The following is a 24,829-nucleotide window of genomic DNA, read 5'->3' on the forward strand; positions in this document are numbered from 1 at the left end:
GGCATATTTTTTATAACAAATAATGTAGACAAATAATTAGTGGTTAAAATTAATTATCCTGGATATTGTAGTTCCGGTTTTTGTTGTATTAATACGCTGATAAGTATAGCGCGTGGTAGGTGGCATTTAAACGTACATCAATGCCAGAGCTCTCAAACAGACTATATACACAACTGTAGTGACAATGCCAGACAAGTATAAATATAATGATATACATGATTGTAATATGCTCCTGAAAATTAGATGGTTTACAGAACTGACAAGTTTGGCAGTCTGTGTTGTAAATCCTTGTCCAGGTGGCAATGAAAAAACGTTCGACTTTTAATTAATTTTGATGTGCATGTTTTGCAGCTTTTGTTGCACATTTGTGGAGTATATCAAGGGTTTTCAAATAATGAAGTTTAAATATCAGCAAAATATACGCTGTATGGTCAAGTATAATTCAGGTTTGTTCTGCTGTATCTTCCAACTCTTCATTTGTTTTCAAAGGTGCAAATACATTGTGTCTCGTACAATCCTTCGAGATTGCGGGTGGTAGACGCTGAACACTGGATCCGAGCAAAAGTGTTCTTTGCATGAATATTAATTGAACTTACCTACATGGACTGAGGAACCTACAATAGCGAAGCCAAAAGACCTGTAACCTTTCCAAACAATCCGTTGATTTAACAAGATTGATATATGAAAAGTAACATAGCGTAAGATGGACAGGGAAAATGTTTTATCAAATCGGTGAGGTTATGGTAACAGTGAAGTCCCAACCTTTATGTTGAATAATCTTTATAGCTCTCTGAAAATTGAATTATATAAGATAAAAGCTTAAATATAAAAAAAAAATCTTATTTCGAGAGCTAAGATGATACATGTTGCATTCAAAACGACACTGTTTTTCTATCTCTTTCTTTACTGTCTCAACATAGAATTTGCTTTTCAAATTGCGCCATCCTTTCTGTGCACCGAAGTGGAACTGTACACTATAACTTTTCGGAAGGTATGTTTGTCCATGCCATGACTCCATCATGTTGCCGTCAGAAAGGATTTGAGATTTTTTTTTTTAATTCTCTGTATTTCTAGTGTTATTGCTTCACACATTTACATTTTGTCACATATACGACGTACATTCTTTGATCATGCAAATACTGTTGATATTCTCATTTAATTGCTGAATTCTTGAATAACAATTGCGTACTTTACGTTGCTACTGAGTATTCCATAACATGATCAATTGTAACTTATTCATATTCATGAAGTCCTTGACACGGCCTCGAACTATCATTAAAAATATTATTATGTTTGTTTTAGTACATATATTTTACCTCGTCACGGAATTGACACCGTCCAGTGATTAAGTTAGAGTAATAAAACGTGTCTCTACATTTCATTTATATTGCAATGCTAGATTTTATCCACAGGGAACTACAATGTGGAAACATTTTTCTATTACTATATCTACATTCCTGTTCTACTTGAACAAAATTAACAATATGGCTAAATAAAATAACATTTACGCCAGTAGAATAAGCGATATGTACACATGAATATAGCCAACAAGTCACGTGACAGACAAACGGTGACGTAGACATAAGACGAAAAGAGGATGACTGCAACATTTACTTATTTATAATTTATTCATTTATTGAACATCCTGCTTTGTACTTCATCCAAAACGTTATACGCCTGAAATAATAGATAAGTTAAAGATGCAAAGCATGTATCGTCATTCTAAGCGCGCTAAGAAGGCTATGACAGTAATCATGTGTATGGTTAAATTAAATGAACACTCCTTTAATTTCTCGGTCATGTTTCTCTGGGATATAACATATAGGTGTGTATCATATCGACCATAGGGAAGAACATTGCTTGTACACATCTGATCGACAGGATAGCAAAATAGGTAAGTAACTGTACATCATCAACGAAGAGATGGGGGTATTGGTAAAGGGTTTCCTATAGAGTCTAGAGATAGTCTGCACGATGAAATTAAGTTATTGGTGAATTGTATCCTATTGTCGAGAGATAGTCTGAACGATGCAATTGTGTTATTGGTGAATTGTATCCTATTGTCTAGAGATAGTCTGAACGATGAAATTAAGTTATTGGTGAATTGTATCCTATTGTCTAGAGATAGTCTGAACGATGAAATTAAGTTATTGGTGAATTGTATCCTATTGTCTAGAGATAGTCTGAACGATGAAATTAAGTTATTGGTGAATTGTATCCTATTGTCTAGAGATAGTCTGAACGATGAAATTAAGTTATTGGTGAATTGTATCCTATTGTCTAGAGATAGTCTGAACGATGAAATTAAGTTAATGGTAAAGGGTATCCTATAGTCTAGAGATAGTCTGAACGATGATATTAAGTTATTGGTGAATTGTATCGTATAGTCTAGAGATAGTCTGAACGATGATATTAAGTTATTGGTGAATTGTATCGTATAGTCTAGAGATAGTCTGAACGATGAAATTAAGTTATGTGTGAATTGTATCGTATTGTCTAGAGATAGTCTGAACGATGAAATTAAGTTATTGGTAAAGGGTATCCTATAGTCTAGAGATAGTCTGAACGATGATATTAAGTTATTGGTGAATTGTATCGTATAGTCTAGAGATAGTCTGGACGATGAAATTAAGTTATGTGTGAATTGTATCCTATTGTCTAGAGATAGTCTGAACGATGAAATTAAGTTATTGGTAAATTGTATCCTATAGTCTAGAGATAGTCTGAACGATGAAATTAAGTTATTGGTAAAGGGTATCCTATAGTCTAGAGATAGTCTGAACGATGAAATTAAGTTATTGGTGAATTGTATCCTATTGTCGAGAGATAGTCTGAACGATGCAATTGTGTTATTGGTAAAGGGTATCCTATAGTCTAGAGATAGTCTGAACGATGCAATTGTGTTATTGGTAAAGGGTATCCTATAGTCTAGAGATAGTCTGAACGATGATATTAAGTTATTGGTGAATTGTATCCTATAGTCTAGAGATAGTCTGAACGATGAAATTAAGTTATTGGTGAATTGTATCCTATAGTCTAGAGATAGTCTGAACGATGAAATTAAGTTATTGGTGAATTGTATCCTATTGTCTAGAGATAGTCTGAACGATGAAATTAAGTTATTGGTGAATTGTATCCTAAAGTCTAGAGAGTCTGAACGATGAAATTAAGTTAGTGGTAAAGAGTATCCTATAGTCTAGAGATAGTCTGCACGATGAAATTAAGTTATTGGTGAAGTGTATCCTATAGTCTAGAGATAGTCTGAACGATGAAATTGTGTTATTGGTAAAGGGTATCCTATAGTCTAGAGATAGTCTGAACGATGAAATTAAGTTATTAGTAAATTGCAACCAACAGTTTACAGATAATATTGCAACGACGAAATCGGGTTATTGGAAAATTGTATCCTACAGTTTAGAGAAAGTCTGAACGATGAAATTGGGTGATTGGTAAATTGTATCATATAGTTTAGTTTAGAGATACTAATAGTCTGAACGACAGAATAGGGTTATTGGTAAGTTGCATTATCTAGTAAAGACGTCGTTTTAGCAATAATATGGGATTATTAGTAAGACGAACCCTATATAGAGACCAACCAACCAATTGTTTTCCCATAGACTTTAGTGTTAACGTTTTGGATTATTTCATTCAAATTCTTGAATTGAAAATGACGATTATGGTTTATAACAAAAGTTTAGGGTCTGATATAACACCTAATCAAAAAAAAAAGTTGGGTCCTTCAGCTCAAATTTTCTCCAGGGTAGCCATTTTGAAAATAAGTGAATTTCGCAGTAAAAATTCTCAAAAATCTTAAATGTTTACCTGTTTACTATTATTACGTGAACTTTTGGGGAAAAAACCAATCGGACTTACGAAATTTATATCAACATTTCTTAGTGATAGTTACCTATCAGGCTACATATCTATTTTCTCACTTCATAACATACTGGCCAATCAGTGGCTGCCAGACATTTTATCCTTGGATCAACTTTCTATACACAGGGGCTGTTTCAAAAATATTTTTTTTCAATTGGTTGGTTGTTCCCTATAGCAGATACCATATCAAATATAAGGTTATTAGTATAATTAACCATTTAACAGCGTTTATTTGACCAATAGTAGATATATGATTTAAAACTATGGGTTTTTTTTTTATAAAATATTAACCTCCGGCGAAAATAAATAATCTACTTTCTATTTGAATGTGTCAAAATGAGTCTAGCTCTGTTGAATATGAAATTCATTTTCTGTGTGATTTCGAGTATCATAATGAAATTAGGATACCTGTTTTTACAAAGGCTAATGATATGTCATCAGATTTTTATATATGAGTTCGAAAGATACGTTTACTTTTTTAACAACTAAAGTAATAATTTCATGCACGAGGAAACGTAGTTCATTTAACCATGATTGATTACTTTTAGTGCGTTCTGTGTCTTGTAGCCAATACTGGCTGGTCATTTGATGAATCATACCATATTTTAGATGACACTATTATGTACGTATTATGAAGTATGTGACATGCTAATAGAATATTTATTATCATTTTATATCATTGTATCCGCTAAGTAGTGTATAAATATTTGTTTTTTTCAGTAAAACAAAAATATACTTCTTTCTCTAAACCTGTCATTATATTTGGTATTATATTGAAATCATATATTGATAACATTTGTTGTTGTTGCAGCTACTATGAGCAAGCTGAGCTATTTACACACTAATCAAACGGCGCCGAGCCATTACGGTACTTTAAATGATGCCATCAAGAGAAATGCAGAAACCCTTTCTAATACAGAGGCATTCATCTACCGCAGTGGCGATGGACACCGCCAGTGTATCACTTTCAGTGATCTGTATGAGAAAGCGAGATGTGTGGCCCAGTACCTCGTCACTTCCGGTGTACAGCGACAGGACAAGATTGGGTTATTTGGTCCGAATACGATTCCTAGAATTGTAGCGGAATTTGGCATCCTCTTGGCGGGAGCGGTTGTCCTTCACCTCAACATCGATGTCAAAAATGCGAAAGATTGCGCCGACGTTTTAGAGAAAGCTAAATGTCGTATAATATTTGCTGATCCCGGCGTTCACGATGATTTTCTACCGACGATAAGAAGTCTCGAGAACAGAGAAGACGCAACTGACAACAGACGGCAATTTATCTTTTTAAGACAATCGTACTCAACAAGCATCAACCACACTCTCATTAATGATATTCAGATAGCATATGATGCTTCTATTGTATTACCGGAAGTTTGTCCCGAAGATGATGCCGTCATATTTACGACTTCCGGTAGTACTGGCAACCCGAAAATGGTCGTCCATAGTCATTTTGCTTTCACTGTTGCCATTGAATCATTCAATGATAAAAAATTTAAAGCAAAGAAGACTTTTAACAGCCGTCCGCTTGGCTGGTTGGGTGGATCACAAGCTTTTGCAACGATTATGGGGAGTACTCAAGTTTTTACTGACTCAAATCTTGATATAACTAGAAATGGGATCAAAACAGTTTGGAAAATCATAGCAGAAGAAAACGTCGAGGAAGCGATGTTCATGCCATATTGTCTATTCGATCTTATCGCCGAACAAGACAACATAGAAGATGACGGATTTCGGTTAGAGTCCATAGCAACTGGTGGTCAGATCGTAGATCGTCTCTGTTACCAGGTAATAGGCAGATTCTGCAAAACGTTGACCGTGGGTTATGGTTCAACAGAGGCCATGGCTATATCGGGTGTTGTTTCTAATAGCGACGACTTCGACACTGGAGACGTTGGAAAACTCTTCCCCGGTGTAGAAGCCAAGATAGTTGACGAAAATGGGCAAGTAGTGCCGATCGGCGAGGAAGGAGAGATTCAGATCAGGAGTTGCTTTTTGATGAAGCGTTATCACGCAGACGAGGCAATGACCGATAAGGCATATACAAAGGACAGGCCTAGTTGGTTCAGGATAGAGGACATTGGCTTGATTACACCAGCAGGACATTTGATCGTGCGCGGGAGAGTTAAGGAGAATATTTCCCGAGGAGGACGAAAGTTGCTGCCAGGAGTGGTGGATGACGTGGTGAAACAGATGGAAGGTATCAACCTAGTGGCGACGGTGGCAGTACCAGATGAACGCCTGTATGAAGAAGTCTGCGTCTGTTACGTAGCAAAAGATGGAGTGGATCTGTCTCCGTCAGACGTACAGCGATACTGTACAGATAACTTCTCTAAGGTAGAGTCGGCGGATGGAATGGGATCCATGCCGAAGTATTTTGTCAAGTTGGACAACTTTCCACTTCTCTTTACTGGAAAGATTGATAAACAAACACTTAAGCGACAGGCGGCGGACATTTTAAATATTTCTGCTCGCTGATTGGAAATTATCTGTGGATATTACGAAATCAGATCAGAATTTTTATACAGTATATCTAAAACGACTTTGGAGTAGGTTCCAAAAAATGACATTTAGACAGAATGAAGTTGAATCATATAAAATATGTGTGTCTTATTTAAGAACGCCTTTAATTCTCCATGCTAATTATGACTGATTTTTAGATCACTTTTTTACTTTTATTGCAAATTGTTTGGTACGATTTAGTATTAGATGTATAATTGTGTATAATTTTCATACCTACTGGTTTTGAACCTTAATGTTATAAGATTTAAACAAAACCTTGAATTACGAAAATCACCCTAATTAATTTTGTTGTATTAACAGAATCCGACAAAAGTGTTCTATCACTGAAATTCATGGCAGATGTAATCGTATTAATGATAATATATTAAAACAAAACATGAACAGGGTATCTTGTTTGTAACAATTATTTAGGTCAAATGATGCGATGGTCTAACAATGAAAACCACCGTGTAATTGTCGAACCGACTAAGTGAAAATTGAATTTATTCAAAAAAATATTGTATTAAAGAGCTGGGGTTTTTTTTCAATTTCATTCACAATTAGGCCAAGTGTTCTTAAAGGGGGCGTTTTCTGCTTCATTTACCACAATTTAGGTGCACCGGAAAGGTAAGTGTCTTTTGCTTCATCGACAACGCCAACACAATGTAGAATCTAAAATCAAAGGAAATATCAATCTTGTAGTTAAGGTAAGCATGATTTAATTACGTCTGTCATTTACACGTGAATTCACTCTTCCGGAATGCACATTCGGTTGCTTAGCCATGTTTAGGCAGATCTGGCCATGTTTAGGCATATCTGGCCATGTTTAGGCAGATCTGGCCATGTTTAGGCAGACTAGCACGTAGGCTGCCTAACACTATCTTATACACGCACATACCATGCAGCCATTGTAGTATAAAGCATACATTGATTACAATGAAGTGTACATTGATGAAAATGCAGAGAACATTGATGACAATATAATGATGACAAAATTGATGGTTATATCGACAAAAGAAAGATTTGACCTCCGATACCATCCTGAGTAGTTTTAGGTCGATAAAATCATGTATTGACCTCATAAATATTCATATATTATCGCTACCAGGCTTTGTCGGAATTTGTTAAAATTTCACTCACCAAGATTTATTAATATTCGTATCTGCTTCTTTTTGATTATCAAAATCAGAACGATTTCACTGATAAAGCCTAAATATGAAAATTAACTAAGTTACCATTTTGAAGGTCTGACACATTACCCATTACCCTAGGTGACCTATTACATGTCGAGTATAGTTCACGATCCTCATCTTGTTATTCTGGGGATTTCAAATGTAAGTCTGTGACCGAGTGGTTAAGGTGTCCCGACACTTTAACACTAGCCCTCCACCTCTGGGTTGCGAGTTCGAAACCTACGTGGGGCAGTTGCCAGGTACTGACCGTAGGCCGGTGGTTTTTCTCCGGGTACTCCGGCTTTCCTCCACCTCCAAAACCTGGCACGTCCTTAAATGACCCTGGCTGTTAATAGGACGTTAAACAAAAACAAACCAAACAAACCATTGATGCTAGAGGCAATAAAGGCAAAAGTAAGTTAGAGAAATAAGCTCAATTAGAGGGTCAGTTATGTTTATCTTTCAGTTTGATCCATTTGTAATTTTAAGATATTTGTTTAGTCCACGTCATCTGTCGTAACATGTTTGTCATGTTTGAATTCATTTGAATAATTACACGATTTATAATACACACATATGCATACGTTCCTTTTAAAAATGCAACATTGAAAATAATTAAAGCTATTGAGGGACAAAACAGCTGTATGGTACAGTATGATTCATGTTTACTTTACCGTATTCTAGCTCTCAATTTGTTTTGAAAGATGCTAATATATTGTTTGTCTTTAGTACAATTCTGGAGGAAGTTATAACAGGTAATATCTCGACATTGTTTCCAGCAATAAATAAAACAATATTGGTGATTTGAGACATAAAGTCTAGATCCCAACTTACACGTTCCATCGTATGCATCACATCTACGAATTAAGCATATGGAACGTATATGCGTGGTGTAGTGGGACTGGACTGGGTTGATCATCGGTGACCAGGTAGCTCAATTGGTAGAGCATCCGGCTAGTGTTTGGAGGCCCCGGGTTCGAACCCCGGTCTGGCCACTACATTGTATCCTCTCCTGTTACACGTGGTATTTTACTTCATAGGATATATCGATAATTTGGTCATCTGGTGGAACAAAAAGAAATTAGGCTAATCACTGTTTAACCACAACATTAAAACCTTAATGAATTAATTTCTGGTAAAACTTATTTGACAAAATTTTCTGAAACTGTAACACCTACCAGTCTCTTCATACCTGCTGATTTTGAAGGATATACACACATATGATTTGAAGTAAAGGAGAAATGAAATTTTCATTAATCAAGTGATTAAGCTAATCACCTTTTGAACAACTGGGCCAAGAAATATTAATAAACTGAGAAGGCAAAAAGTTAAACCAAAAATTCTAACCGTTATACAATCACCGATGTTTTGGTGACACATGCATGAAGGTACCAACATCACCAAAACGACCGATTCGGAAATAGTGTTGTACATAACTTTAAACTGCATCATTTACACATATTCATACACATATTTTTCATATGGATATGGGACTCACCTTTAATCAACATGGGCTTGGATCAGATATACACACTTGTACACACCTGTATTGCAGTCCCATCGTTTACAATATTCCTAACGAAAATAATACGAATTAGTGCTACGGTATATATTTCTTAATATTGATTTTGAACTTTGCTAGAGATTGTGTGTCTCAGCTTTTAAACTTTTAACTTGTTTTCTTAGGTTATAGCATTTCTTATCTGTTATGGGATGAAAATATGATAATTGAGTCAATTTCAAGTATTTTATAATAGTAAGAGTTTTACATGTACAATGCAATATATACCATAATGTAGAAGCACCTGCAGAATTGCAGGAGTTTGTGTTATTTTGTGATTTCTGTCTTCAGTGGCATTGGGGGACAGTATTGCTCTGTTGCCTCTATTTTACATTTGGGAGAGCTGTTTCTTTTTTAATTCTTCTCTTGATTTCTGCCGCGACTATCTACTCTATGATCTCCTCACAATGATGTTCTTTCCATTCTCTCTACTTAACTACTTCTTTACTCGTCTAATATTGAATCAATTGGAACCAACGCTTTTTGGAAAGCAGGCATGCTGCTATCTAGAAAAAGTAAAACTAAAAAATGGGAAAACATCAATTAAGATTTCCACACATCTTAGATAACCAGTCGCAGATGTTTGCATTGTATTTAAAGATGATGGTTAATGTTGAAGAGTGTCGGGTTGTTGATTCTAAATTCTATAGGTACATCCCATGGCCATGGTCAATATATATTGCTATTTGAATAATCGTCAGTTCACTTAAAGCCCTTGAATATAATCAGGCACTGTATAAAGACACGCCGGAAGCCCACGAAGTCACTGCTGCACACTTATCAGAATGAAGCAGACGCCGGTTTCCATAAGTAGATTTACTAGTGTAAATATAGAACAGGATCTAGAAATAGGCTGGCCAGGATTACAGAATAGACTGAATAAGGATTTAAACAACTACAGACAAACCAATTACTCGACCGGTTTAGACAAAGATCCGGATTTAACCGAGTCTAATGTAAATAAATTGAAAAATTAATAAAAAAAAAAATTCAATAGAAAATTCACATTTTGGTTCGCTTGATAATTTGTGTTAAAATAGACAATTCTTATTTAAATGAATGGTAAAGTGAAAACATTGAACCATATCAGAAATCCTTTACGGGACCCCTTTGACGGAATATTGATAAAACACACATGCGTTTTATTGAGTATGACCTACAGTCCATATATTGATAAATGTGTTTTGGTCCGACATTCTAAAATAATAAGTGATATGAAGATGACAGATCTATTGATTGAAACTGTATTAGACAGACCCTTTTCATAATCACTGTTTGTTGTTATCTCCCCTGCCGCTGTGATTTTCAGAACGAGGCGAGAGGTGTCTATATCTGTATACACATGAGACGCAAACAGAGTCCTGGATCGAATTTCATTGACATCATGACCATTTGTAAAGTTAAGAACATATTAAATAGTATAATAAATGTTACTGCATCCGCCAGCAATACCATAGTGTGCTGTGCCTGGGAGCAAAGGTGTGCAAGGTAGTTTCACATTGTTGTAAATAAATTACTCCCGTGGCCAGAAATAAATTAAGTACCTCCTTCAATATCTTGTGGAATATGTACGAAAATATATCAGGTGACACTTTGATTTAACCGTGTAACTGTTGATAATCGATCACATCGGATCGCTAGCAGTGTCTGACCTGAAATGCTTGACCGTCTATAGTGTAAATTCATCTGTACTTGACACGTATAAGTGAAACAATGGCGACTCTGGTCAGGAATAACTGTGTCAGCCCCGGATATCAGGATCAATCCGCTTCAAAAGAGATACCTTACCTAACTATTAAGCTTTGTTGCTTATAATTATGATTCAATAGGGGCATTGTATTTTACTTTATTAAAAACAAAACAAAAATAATTTTGTATGTAAATTGTATTTACAAATAAATGCACACATGTTGAATTGTATTTGTCAGGTGTGGTAATTAGTGATTACACCTCTATGTGTATACAAATGAATGTGCATACATAAATACATAGATTTTATTCTGACAAAAGTAGGAAATTTCATTCCTTTGACAGTCGGCTCTGTAATGAATAACATATTAAAAATGAAGAATTTACAATTGAAATAATATCTCTGTGATTAACTTTTTCCTAATGTTCGCCTAACTTATGTTCAAATACTGTACGTTACAGTGTTTGCATTTACTACATTCAAGGGGGGACTATTTCTTACATTTAATCTCGAAGGTTTTTTTTCTTGATCTTGAGGCCACGCCCCTTGTTGAGGAACCATGTCTGATTTTTAAGATATCTGATGCACAATCATATTTCCCTGATAATATGTTGTAGACCTCAATTATATCACCAAGTGATCTCTATATGCTAGTGTTAGTTAGATTTTGTAATTGTTCGGTATATTGCAAGTCCTTCAGCCCAGGTATTTGTTTTGTTGCTCGACGTTGAACATTTTCTGTCGTTTCAATGTGTGTTTCAAGATGAGGGCTCGAGAACTTGATTCGCATACTCGATGTATGGTCTAACCAAAGATGTGTACAACAATTCAAAAAGTCTCATTGATTATATTGTTTTCCGGAAAATTCCCATTATCGAGTTAGCTTTTTCACCCTTTCACATACATGTTTATCAAATGATAATGTATTGTCTGCTGTGAGGCCGATGTCATTTTCGAAGTTGACCCACGCGCACCAGTTTGCATTTTTCTGGATGAAAACGGAATTGCCAGACTTCGGACCACAACTGTAGAGCAAATATATCTTGCTGTAAAATATTACCGTCTTCCTCTTCATTAATCAATAAAGAGGAAGACTGTCAGAATTCACAGCGAAATGTCTTCGTATCGTCCGCAAAATATATAATGTATTCGTTACGGGACTTGTAACTTCCGGCGTGTCATTTATGGCCCTAAAAGCGATCCATGTGGTAAATGAGAATATTGAATGGTTCCATTCAGATTCGCTCCATTTACGACGACCCTCTGCTTTCTTTCGAGCAAAAAGTTCGATATCTAAGAAGAAAACGTCACAGACATTCCGTATTTTTCCAAGTTTATGGATTAGGCGTTGATAAGGAACTTTATCGAACGCCTTCATAAAATTACTATAAATTACACATCGACACCTCTTTCTTTATCCGAAATTTCTGTCCACTCATTCATAACTTTGCCATCAATGTGACCAAACTGAGCTTTGCTAAAAAGCTTGTTTCTCCTCATATGCTTCATAATTTCTTCCCTTATAATTGACTCCATTACCTTACATGCGACACTGGTTAGACAGACTGGCCTATAGTTCCATGCTTTCTTACGGTCTCCCTTTTTAATATAGCTGTTACATTTGCGCATTCCCAGTCTTCTGGTAATATCCCGGTACTTCATGATGTTTGGAATATCAATGATATCGGCTTACACACGACATGATAAACGGTTGATATTATAAGAATTTCAAAACATGTACATTTAGATAATAAAGGCAAATATTGGAACCATTCAATACTATTTTATTCAGAATTATTCTATAGATTTCTACAACAATAAAAACAATTCCCTTTTAACATGAATTATTTTGTTTCATTTTCAACATTGATGATCCAGTTAATATTCATCAGAATTATTTATCAAAACCAGTGGTGTTGCAAGAATAAATATTGAAATGCTGGGGAATATATCCTCATCCGATATCTGAAGGAAAAAAATTATAAAGTCATAAATGACCATATCAGTTTGATGGTATGAAATATGTATATATGTACGTATATGTATTGTATGTATACTAAACCAAGAAATGTATTGTGTTTATAATATCATATTATCATTTATATGAAACCTGTCATAGTTATGTTCAACATTGATCTAAGGTTGGTGTTAGCTGCAACTTCAAAAGGATATATGCGAAAGTATTAATGCCCTTGTCATTTTTTCTATATAGCTCACACAGACAGAATATAAGTATCAGTCATCTAAGTATACAATACACAAAACTACTCGTACCACATTGATGGAGATAAGTGATCCCAAACTTAGGACTAATTAATTAATGTGCCATAAAAATACCGTAAAAATATTAGTCACCAAAGTTAGAATAAGCAAAATTACCTTTTTATAGAAGAATATTAGTCACTAAATAGAACAAACCAAATTTCCTTATTATAGATAATATTGATCATAAAAGTTTGAAAAAATAAAACTATCGTATTAAATTAGAAAATTAGTCATAAAATTAAGATAAACATATTTTCGTATAATATGTTAGAATAAACAAAACTATCATATTTTAGTGAATATTAGTCACTGAAAATAGAATATACAAAACTATAATCCCACAGTAGAATATTAGTCATTAGAATTAAAATAAACCCAATTTCAACCTTATAAAGATTATTAGTCACCAAAGTTTGAATAAATAAGTAACAGCATGCACATTTACCGCATTACCTGGTGCGCGAGAATATTATTCATCTTAGTTTCAATTTACAAAACATAATTATTACGAAACATTTCAACAAATTAACGAAAAGTAAAAGTCTATATCAATATCGGCAGTATTTAATGATTGATATTTTCACATGACTATTTACAAATATGTCAAATCAAATCAAATTACATGCACAGGAACACGTAAAAAGCATAAATTTGAAAAAGAAAGAACAACATCAACAACAACTTTTTAATTGTGTAATTATACGAAAAGTTCTCAAAAGAACAAAAGAATATGAGGGTCATGTTGATTAGGAGATCATTTCGTTTTCCTTGTTACAAGCTCGAACTTTCTGCTTACTTACTGGACGTTTCGAGCTATTACTTGAACTTTTGACTTGATAACTCTAAATTTCGACAAAATTACTTAATATTTTGATGACTATCTCGAATATTTTTAGGAATTATACGAAATTGTTTTATCGCCTGGTAATTACGACTTGAAAGTTTGAAGATTGACTTGATAATTCAAAATTTCGACCTACTTAAAATTTGGACTTCATAACTCCAAATTTGAATATGCTATGTTGAAATTTCGAAATAATAAATCCTAATTTCGACTTATCAAATCAAAAGTATGCGATACTATTAATAAGCCGTCGATACCAGCTAAATTTATTTCACTTGACGAACGCACAACGGATCAACACGGCGATGGACTGATTCAAGCATAATTTGAAGTAGATTTTTCTTCCATGGCCCAAATACCATTAAGACAAAAGACACGGTTTAGAAAAAAAATATCTTAAAGTGTTAACCGATTCAGACCACCAACTTTAAAAACCAATACCACGAAGGCCAACATGATTCTATAATACACTACTCTTGATATATAGCCTTCGATCAATTACTTATTTTGGTACAAGCTATTGTTTGCTAATGATTTAATGTATTAAGATTAATGATAATTGTCAGTTCCGTAATGAACAAACAAAAGATGCGGAGATTTTCGTGTTACAACTGCCAAAGGGTCATACTGTATCGTTTAAGTAGAGTTTACCGGGGAAGAATATTGATATATGTCCACCATTTAAAAGATTTGATTAAAAAACACTTGAATATACCCAATGGAAATTTGTATTGATTAAGTACATCCGGTCATAAAGTACAATATGATTATAAAACTATGTCAATAAAGAAAATGTTTGTTTCGCCTGAAAATATTATATTACTGTCACTCCCTCTTCCTGTAGTTTTAATGCAAACATTTTCATGTTTGTTTAAGATCAATATAAATAACCTTAACACATTTGACCAGACAACGCCTTGAAGGTAGGATTATTTTATGAGTTTACCGTAATTTTACCGTAGACTATTTAATCGCACCTCCGGACATAGTGCAAATATTTTTTTCTTTAATTAATTTGATCAATATTTTCGATTTTGTGTCATAACAATTTAATAATTTATCAATGATGTTCATGCGGAGTCATGAAACGTCTTGTTTTGTAAATATACACCACCACCAACAACAACAACAACAACCACAACACCAACAATGACGACAACAATAACAACAAAACTGGAAAAAGGAAGAAAATAATTTTGTTTCTAAGATAACATTTTATCAAAGTGAGATCATTTACACCGTTTTATCAACTTTGATAATCTCTTGCTTACTCCTGTATTCATCCAGATTTTGCAATTTAAAAATGGTCGGCATTCTACAAATCCCTGAATAATCCCTGACAATGAACATATGTGTTTAAAATAACCATTGTATGTAGGATACATAATGAATGTATGGAATGTTTTTACTTGATGAATCAATATCTAGTACCGATTGAATTAAGATATGGTATTTCAAACTATTTTTATCCATTTTGTTCCGCTGAAGTAAACAAGGTCAGCTTGCACAGCGGACATTTAAGGAAAACAGAGAATTGAACAAAACAGAACCTTTCAACCCGAATTGGAAACAGAAACTTTCAACGCGAATTGGAAACGGAAACTTTCCACGCAAATTGGGAACAGAACCTTTTAATACAAATTTGGAACAGAAACTTTCAACGCGAATTGGTAACAGAACCTTTCAACACAAACTAGGAACAGAACTTTTAAATACAAATTGGGAACAGAAACTTTCAATACAAATTGCGAACAGAAACTTTAAACGCGAATTGAAAATAGAACCTTTCAATGCAAACTGGAAACAGAACTTTTCAACGCGAATTGTGAACAGAACCTTTCAACGCAAACTGGAAACAGAAACTTTTCAAAGCGAACAGGGAACAGAACTTGTCAATACGGACGGGAAACAGAAATTGTCAACGCGGGACTGGAAACAGAACTTTTCAACGCGAACTGGGGAAACTAGGGGAACCAGGAAATATAAAAAAGCAGTCATAAAATTACCATTTCTTTTCATACTTCATATACATTTTAGAGATTGTTTTTATCTTTAAATCTAAACGAAATAATAACAATAATAACAATTTTAATATGTTTAAAAGCATAATATCGTAATTAAGTAATCGTTATTCAAACTAAAAAGATTCATTTAAGCCCCTTAGATGTACTTTAAAAAAAATGTATAATTTCTATGGGTAGATGCAGTTTAGCCTTGCATTGTTAAACGTCCTACGAACAGCTATGGTCATTTAAAGATGACCTCACTGTGTGCGATATGCATGGGTGTAGTGTATATATGTTTAGGGAGGCTACATTATGTTCACGTTTGTCTGTTTGTGAAATAATGCCGAATTATAGTGCTACCTCACTGAAACATACTGCCGCCAGCAGGACTCCACATCCAGTCATAATTTATTGACAATGAGCGAACCACTTGTATAATATTATGTAAATTTCTATTTTTACATCTAGATATCGAAAACGAGTAAGCAAACAATGTACAATTACCATAAGGTAAGTGTTTCTATATTTGTCTAAACCCATCAATAAAAAACAAATCACCATTAATCCAGAGGCGATATCATTGTATGGACGATTGCTTCATAAAGTGTTAATTCATATCTATTTCACAGATAAAAGAGGAGACAGTAGCTGCCACATCAATACCGTCACCCCACCGGTATCCTTCACCAGGGACGAGGAAGAGGAAATCTTCATCGTCCATGTAGTTATTAGGCTCTGTACCATACCAGTTCATGTACGACATGACCGTGCCGTCCTCAAACTTGAATATCCCCTCACTGTTACGGTCGGAACCCTGGATTAGTACTACAAAGTGACAGGTTGCATCACCTGTGGAAATAGAAGAACAATCCTAAAACCTCTGGCGTATCGTTGATTTGTTTAATTAGTCAATTGATATTTATAGATACTTAAATCAAGAAACTTAGCAAAACAAGGCTCTTGTATTATGAAGTAGTATAAACAAAAGGATGCAATCATTGTTGTGTTTTCCTAAGTGTCCTTATATACAGTTATATTATGATGTAGTTTATCTATTTTATTACGTGAATCTTTGGTTTTTTGTATGAACTTTCATTGTTTTCGTGAGTGATACAATGTGGATATATATTGTTGTATTGCTTATTGTGGAGTTATTGTAGTATAGACTTACCACGAAACTTAAAGCCCGCGAAATAATTCGAAAACTCCAAACCACGGAAGAATTTACACACGAATATTTCATGTTATACAGTAATACTTAGTAGCAATTTGTCGTGTCGTGTTTGTATAAAATTTATCTCGCGGAAATCTAATTTAAGCTACGTGGGATGATTGATAAGTTGTGAGCCTCGTATTGAAGGAGGTACTCAAGGATGTTCTTTTTAATACCTACTATCTTTACTATGTAGGGCCGTGTACCCTAGGAGTGGTCTCATTTTGTTTATATCGACGACGTAACACTCTAAAGTAAGCAAGACAAGCGGCTTTTGCGAAATGGATAAATTCGGTGAGGGTTAGAGCTAGGATGAAAGAGTCGGTCAATGCTATGGTAGCCATTCACGATTGTGGATTTAATTTGATTGAACACCCGCCTAATTCACCTGATCTCGCTCCATCAGACTTTCATCTATTTCCAAATCTGAAAACAGCTTTTTCAGGCACCTTTACCCTAACATGCAGTGGATGACTTTCTGAACAGCCAAGAAAAGTAGTTCTATAAGGATCCACTGAGGCCCTTAAACATCGCTGGCTAAAGTGTATAGAAACTGAAGGGGATTGTGTTGAAAATGAATACAATATGTCAAAAGATGGCAAAGTTCAAATCCTTCATTATGAGGCTCACAACAATCAGCCCTCGTATGTAATGTTATATTTTGATATACTTTACCTACTGCATAACGTGAATCTTTCGTTGTGTTTAAACTTTCATTGTTTTCGTGATTGATACAATGTGGATATATATTGTTGTATTGCTTATTGTTGAGTTATTGTAGTATGGACTTACCACGAAATTTAGAACCCACGAAATAATTTGAAAACTCCAAACCACGGAAGAATTTACACACGAATAGTTCATGTTATACAGTAACAATTTGTTGTGTCTTGTTTGTATAAAAATTATTTACATATTCGTCAACTCTGCAAATGTCAATTTCGGATGAGATGTGTGTGCTTTATCGGAAATCTAATGGATGCTATGTCATGATTTATATTTCAACTTGGTAGCATCGCCCTTTTCGTTGTCTGGGTTTTTTGGGGTTTTTTTGGGGTTTTTTTTTTTAATTATTATTTTCTTTAACGTCCTATTAACAGCCATGGCCATATAAGGACGTGCCAGGTTTTGGGGATGGAGGCCTAGGAAAGCTGGAATATTCTGGAGAGAAAAACACCGACTTACGATCAGTACCAGAAAACTGCCCCACGTGGGTTTCAAACTCGCAATAAAGAGATGGAGGGCTAGTGATAAAGTGTCGGGACACCATAACCACTCGGCCACCGCGATCTTCCTATTTGTTGTGAAACATCTTCTTAAGGTCAAAGGATCTATGATGTTCACGTAAAAAGATCTTATTTCCATTTTTCAGAGAATTGACTCTCAAGGCGAATAGTTTTCACGGCTACAACCGTAATCAAAGAGATATTGACGATGTTTTCCGTCAATTTTTTATTAACCGATTTTCAGCATTCAAAAAACGCATTTCTCATGTAATAATTAGGGTAAAAGAAAAAATTACACATTTTTAATTTATAATAGATTCATGAGTATCTCTGAATGGCATTTACATTGTAAAGAACTATTTTCCTTGGTGTAAAGTTTGTTTTCAGTTTTAGAAAATTACGTATTTTTGTAAAAAAAAAAAAAAAAAGACAAAAAAGGAAAATTATTGAAGAAAACGAATACTTAGAAAAGCGGCGATGTGATCTTGTATTTCTTGTGACGTGATCCGCAGTAATTCTCCACCTTCTGAAGTGCACGTGTCCATGCTGTCATATGCGTTCCTTTGTCCTCCCAAATGTAGCTTGTAGCATATGTTTAGCTGTCTGCTGTGTATGTATCCGTTTAAGTATGGGCAGCCATCTAAAGAATAAAATATGTCCTAGAACTGTGACAAAGTAACCGTAAAATTCAAAATAAACAGAAATAAAGTGAAAATGAAATAACGATTGAAAAACCTACAAAGTATAAAATCATAGAAAACGCTTTACTTTCATTTGACGTACATGTAATAGGAGATGAAAACAGCGTGAACCGGAGATAAGTTTCTTTCCAAGTAAATCTAAAATGTTGCCTTATTCTTCATTGAATAATGTACTGGAATTGGGACAACACGTCAATGTCAACACATCAAATCTGTCTGTGTGGTGATGCAGTAACAATAGAAATTCACTATTATATCTTACATCAGGAAGCCTTTGCGATAAAACAAATATCGGATTACAATATAGATGTTTGATCCTAGATAACACCAACGGATCGGATTAGTTGGTAGTACAATAACCAAACGTAAATATATTCACAACATCCGAACTAAAATAACACGGAGACGCTATGGAAAAAAATAACATCAATATGTTTATACAAATCATTGGTAGCCAAGTCAAATGTACTGAAAGTGTTCGCGATTCCTTTGACATTAAAGACACCGGTTATGGTATTTTCAGGATTCGTTTGCCGGTGGCGCGGGAAAACCTTTCCTTTCACCAGACTAGTGAAGTGTTTTATCTAGCCCTGGTTATTTGAGTAGTAAACATACGAAAACTTAAAAAAAAAAGTTTCAATTTTTATCTTATATATGTGCGTTGGGAATCTTCTCCGTAAACCAATATGGCAATTATAAATCTGTTTCAAACCATTATTTGTAGTTTCAGCTTCACCCCGGCTACTTCATCGAATGGAGGAGAGTTCAAATCTCGTTCTTTATAAGATATCTTATAATGGAATTATATAATATATCTTATATAATAGATAAGATATCTCATATAATATATAAGATATCTTTTAAAATATGTAAGATATCTTATTTATTATGTAAGATATCTTATTTATTATATAAGATATCTTATTTATTATATAAGATATCTTATAAACTATAAAAGATATCTTATAAAGTTTAGTAGATATCTTATGTAATTTGGTAAAATCTTGGATCAACGTTGCTCCATGACAACTTGGCTTGCCATAGTTGTGAATCTTCTCCGGTAACAAGGGGCCGCGGTGGCCGAGTGGTTAAGGTGTCCCGACACTTTATCACTAGCCCTCCACCTCTTGGATGCGAATTCGAAACCTACGTGGGGCAGTTGCCAGGTACTGACCGTAGGCCGGTGGTTTTTCTCCGGGTACTCCGGCTTTCCTCCACCTCGAAAACCTGGCACGTCCTTAAATGACCCTGGCTGTTAATAGGACGTTAAACAAAAACAAACCAAACCAAATCTCCGGGTAACAAACGATGAGACTTACTATCCTTTTAACACTTTGTATTATCTCTTTGTAGTTCGTTCAAATGTCTTAATGTAAATTAAGTTTCTTTTGCTGTGAATGAATGTTGTTGGAATTGTATTGAGTAAGAAACACATATGTACTCTTAATTAATATTTAAAAATACACATGTATATTAATAAGTATAATACAACACAGGATGTTTTATTTTTTCAGTGTATTCTTTCGTTTGGATATTTTGTTTAACGTCCTATTAACAGCCACGGTCATTTAAGGACGTGCCAGGTTTTGGAGGTGGAGGGAAGCCGGAATACCCGGAGAAAAACCACCGGCCTACGGGCAGTACCTGGCAAGTGCCCTAAGTAGGTTTCCAACTTGCAACCCAGAGGTGGAGGGCTAGTGATGAAGTTTCGGAACACTTAACCACTCGGCCACCGCAGTCCCGGTGGATAAATTGCTACGAAGCTCTTTTAGCCAACCAAGAATGTGTTATCAGCAACATGCGTTTATGTAATGGAAAAGTAATGTAAAAGGTTGACAAATGGAATTGGTGATAAAATGTTTTAATTATCACAAAGTCGCAGGTTATGCAGTGAAATAGCCCTTTCAATATGTTTGCATATGTAATATACCCAGGAGCGTTTGTCATTGGCTGTGGCAGTCACGAATGCATTATGACGTCACAATACAAACAATTGCGTGACCTCATCAATACGCAATGAAATGGTTGTCTCCGTTCGATTAAGTACTTTACATTTTGACTTATAACGTCGAAAATTGAGTTCTCTGAATTATGTGCTAAGGTAGCTAATATTTTTCCGTCTTTTTTACATTTGATGAATTCGTCATTATTTGTGTTCCCCAAAACTCACAAATTTAAGAAAAACAAAAAACAAAACAAAATACATTCGTGGAATTTCATATGAAATTATCTTTCTATGATCCTACACATATGAAATATATGATATCCTTTCAGCTGTTAAAAGCACATGTACATTGTAGGTGGAATTTGACATCAGAAATGTGCATAAAACTAGAGAAAATGAATCAGCTTAACAATACCCCTGTCAAATCACTGCAGTAATATTTCTGGTAAAAGAAAAACAACAGAGAATACAGTCGTTAAAACGAAACCGCAATGCTTATTCGAAATCGACAAAACAAGGCAAAAATACGAACTAAAGTATCGATTTTCACAGCAATTATTTTAAAATGTACGAGATTAAGCCATGTGTTTCTACAGGGTAAGCGTCTCTTGATTCATCGAATGCACCCGTCATATCAAATACAGGTGAACTCCGGGTTTAGTCAGATTCTAAAAATGATAGCTACGGTGTTGACAACAGAAATTGACCAGCCATAACAATAGGCGTCAATCACGTATGACTTCATGTCGCACCAGGAAGTGTTTCCAGATGAGGCCATTACATTTTTGTATGTCGATCATACATTTTTCGTGGTGTTTTTACATCACGCTAAACCCTGCCATCTCCAAAGTCATTCTAAGAGAGAAAACATACGATGTACGATTTTGATTATTTTTCATCACTTGACATGTGATATAACATTTATATATAACATTTATATATAACTTGTGTATATAACTTGTATAACTTATAGTATGTCATTATTTTAACATATGAAACAACTTGTATACGCCTTTTATTACGCCTTACATGACATTTGATACAAGTTTTATATGCCTTTTATCAATGAGACATATGATATAACTTGTATCAGACTTCCATCAATGAGACATCTGATATAACTTGTATCAGACTTCCATCAATGAGACATCTGATATAACTTGTATCAGACTTCCATCAATGAGACATCTGATATAACTTGTATCAGACGTCCATCAATGAGACATCTGATATAACTTGTATCAGACTTCCATCAATGAGACATCTGATATAACTTGTATCAGACTTCCATCAATGAGACATCTGATATAACTTGTATCAGACTTCCATCAATGAGACATCTGATATAACTTGTATCAGACTTCCATCAATGAGACATTTGATATAACTTGTATCAGACTTTCATCAATGAGACATGTGATATAACTTGTATCAGACTTCCATCAATGAGACATTTGATATAACTTGTATCAGACTTCCATCAATGAGACATCTGATATAACTTGTATCAGACTTCCATCAATGAGACAGCTGATATAACTTGTATCATACTTTCATCAATGAGACATCTGATATAACTTGTATCATACTTCCATCAATGAGACATGTGATATAACTTGTATCAGACTTCCATCGATGAGACATATGATATGACTTCTATACGTATTTCATCAACGACACATTCGATAATTTTTATACACCTTTCATCAATGAGACATTTGATATGACTTCTTTCCGACTTCCATCAATAAGACATTTGATATGATTTGTATCAGACTTTCATCAATGACACATTCGATAACTTGTATACGCCTTTCATCAGTGAAACATTTTATTTAACTTTTATTCCCTTTCAGTAGTGAGATATTTGATAAAAAAAATAGTATACGCCTTTCATTAGTGAGATGTTCGATATATTTGTATACGCCTTTCATCAGTGAAAAATTTGATAGAACTTGTATAAGCCATTCATCTGTGTAACATTTGATATAATATATATATATGATTATTTCAGAAATATGAAATATGATTCAATATACAATAATAAATATGTACCCCTACCTGTGTATACATTGTAAAACTTCCAACCAGGATCTAGAGAGAGTATAGTATTGTCCACAAAGCCATTATAGTAATGATGGCATTGTCCAGCATTTGTGAAAATGGACATACAGTTAATATTTTGTCCACACAAAATCAAACATAGATAAAGTGAGGTGTTCCCGGGTACCACCAAGTCCGGGTTACTCTGAGGATACATCCCGGTAATACTATTAGTCGTAAATCCGTAGAAAGATGAGTCGCCAACGACCAGGCGGATGTTTAATAAAATCTGACATATTCCAAAGAAGTACAACATTCTGATATATTCTTTGGTACGTAGCGCGCTTGCAGTTGCTTCTCGACTGTCGTTGTTACGTATGGCAAATCGCTCTACCGTTAAGATGTATGTTGGAGTTATACAAGCTATGGATCGTCAGTGCTATGTGTCCAATGTTCTAGTATATCTCTATCCTTGTTTAGAAATTCTCAGTCTGCCGTTACCAAGCTTTTCCCAAGCTCCCAAACGTCTATATTCGTCTCCCAAGATGATTGTCTCTACGGCTTACCTATATTCTTGTTTGAAGAAGGGTGTTTACTGAAGTGGAACAGTTATGTATGTGTTGTAATGGGTATTGAATGTCTCGCAACGGCGCTCGATATTCTAGTCCACGTTAAACTTATTAATTTTTTATAATGTGGGTTCACTAAGGCGATTTCATGCATAGTTGCTTTAATCTTGGCACTTTCTTTTTAGTCCCCTGCCGTTTGAAAAACGGGGGGACTATAGGTTTACCGTCCGTCTGTCTGTCACGCAATAGTTGTCCGGACAACTCCTCCTAAAGTACTACTCCGATCTTAACGAAGCTTGGTGGTATACATGATCAGTATAACATGTAGTTGTGCATCCCACATTTGTTTTTTTCGAAAAATCATTTTTCAAAAAAAAAAAATAGGAAATGAATAGGTGCACTTCTAGCTCAGGCAGGGGACTTTGTATTGCTGTTGCAATACTATCCATCCTTGTTTTAAGCTGATACCCCAGCAACAGAAATCATAATGACAATTCCATTGCATTGTCTTCATTTATAGTTATCTCGAGACTGAAATCAGTGTAGCTAGGTTCAGATATAAGAAACAGATCAGCTTCATTGATAACAGCCTTACGGCGCATCAGTTTAAAATGAATAGGAGCATTTGTCGGTAAACCATATGCTAGTACAGCCAAACAATTCAATACTGGCATTTATACCATACGCACACAGGCATTTTTTGTTTTTGTTTTTTGTTTTTTGTTTGTTTGTTTGTTTGTTCAATTGTCTTAAGGCTGTTGATTTCGTCACACACACGCAGCATGATACAATGCAGTAAAGGTTAACACTTGTAATTATATTTATATTCATAAATGGACGCTTGAAGAATTGCCTCTGTATCCGTATATACATGTACATTGTAGTATGTTAATAATATTGATTATGTTTTAGTATATTATTGCAAGACATGTAAAATATTTATAAGATATTAATATTTACCGCTAAAGGGCCTTCTTTTAGCTAGATTTCAATAATGTTTCGCCATACGAAAAGTGATTTCATATGTGTACTTTTAAATGCTTTTTGTTTTTCATATCCTAAATGTGTGTAAATAATGTTTTTTCGTTGTTACTTCTGAGTGGAAAGTGTCAAGAAACGGCCTATCTATATTATTTTCATTTTTTCCCCAGCCTTTATCCTCCTTTTATCACCTATTTGATGTTCTCGTTACCTGCTGATGATACTCCACGAGCTG

The 24,829-nt window shown here is 34.6% G+C and overlaps 2 protein-coding genes across 2 annotated transcripts; one reads left to right on the plus strand and one right to left on the minus strand.

Annotated features, from left to right (window-relative positions):
• Positions 1 to 4,692: 4,692 nt before the first annotated feature.
• Positions 4,693 to 6,719, plus strand: LOC117318045 (medium-chain acyl-CoA ligase ACSF2, mitochondrial-like). Its single transcript, XM_033873047.1, has one exon. The coding sequence runs from the start codon at positions 4,693 to 4,695 to the stop codon at positions 6,352 to 6,354; it is 1,662 nt and encodes a 553-aa protein (XP_033728938.1). The 3' UTR covers positions 6,355 to 6,719.
• Positions 6,720 to 16,523: 9,804 nt separating this feature from the next.
• LOC117318047 (echinoidin-like) lies at positions 16,524 to 18,900 on the minus strand. Its single transcript, XM_033873048.1, has 2 exons — positions 18,819 to 18,900; positions 16,524 to 16,765 (listed from the first exon to the last, which is right to left on the minus strand). Exons 1-2 carry the CDS (start codon positions 18,898 to 18,900, stop codon positions 16,524 to 16,526), a joined length of 324 nt encoding a protein of 107 aa, XP_033728939.1.
• Positions 18,901 to 24,829: the final 5,929 nt, after the last annotated feature.

This window comes from Pecten maximus, chromosome 19 (assembly GCF_902652985.1).
Source record: "Pecten maximus chromosome 19, xPecMax1.1, whole genome shotgun sequence".
In the NCBI taxonomy this organism is placed as follows: domain Eukaryota; kingdom Metazoa; phylum Mollusca; class Bivalvia; order Pectinida; family Pectinidae; genus Pecten; species Pecten maximus.

What these genes read in the sequence shown, in the direction of transcription:
- LOC117318045 (XM_033873047.1), top strand. Translation starts at nt 4,693, where the DNA reads ATGAGCAAGCTGAGCTATTTACACACTAATCAAACGGCGCCGAGCCAT.
- LOC117318047 (XM_033873048.1), bottom strand. Translation starts at nt 18,900, where the DNA reads ATGGACACGTGCACTTCAGAAGGTGGAGAATTACTGCGGATCACGTCA. An exon ending in TCACATCGCCGCTTTTCTAA is followed by an intron (nt 16,766 to 18,818) that starts GTATTCGTTTTC and finishes CTATTTCCACAG; the next exon opens with GTGATGCAACCTGTCACTTT.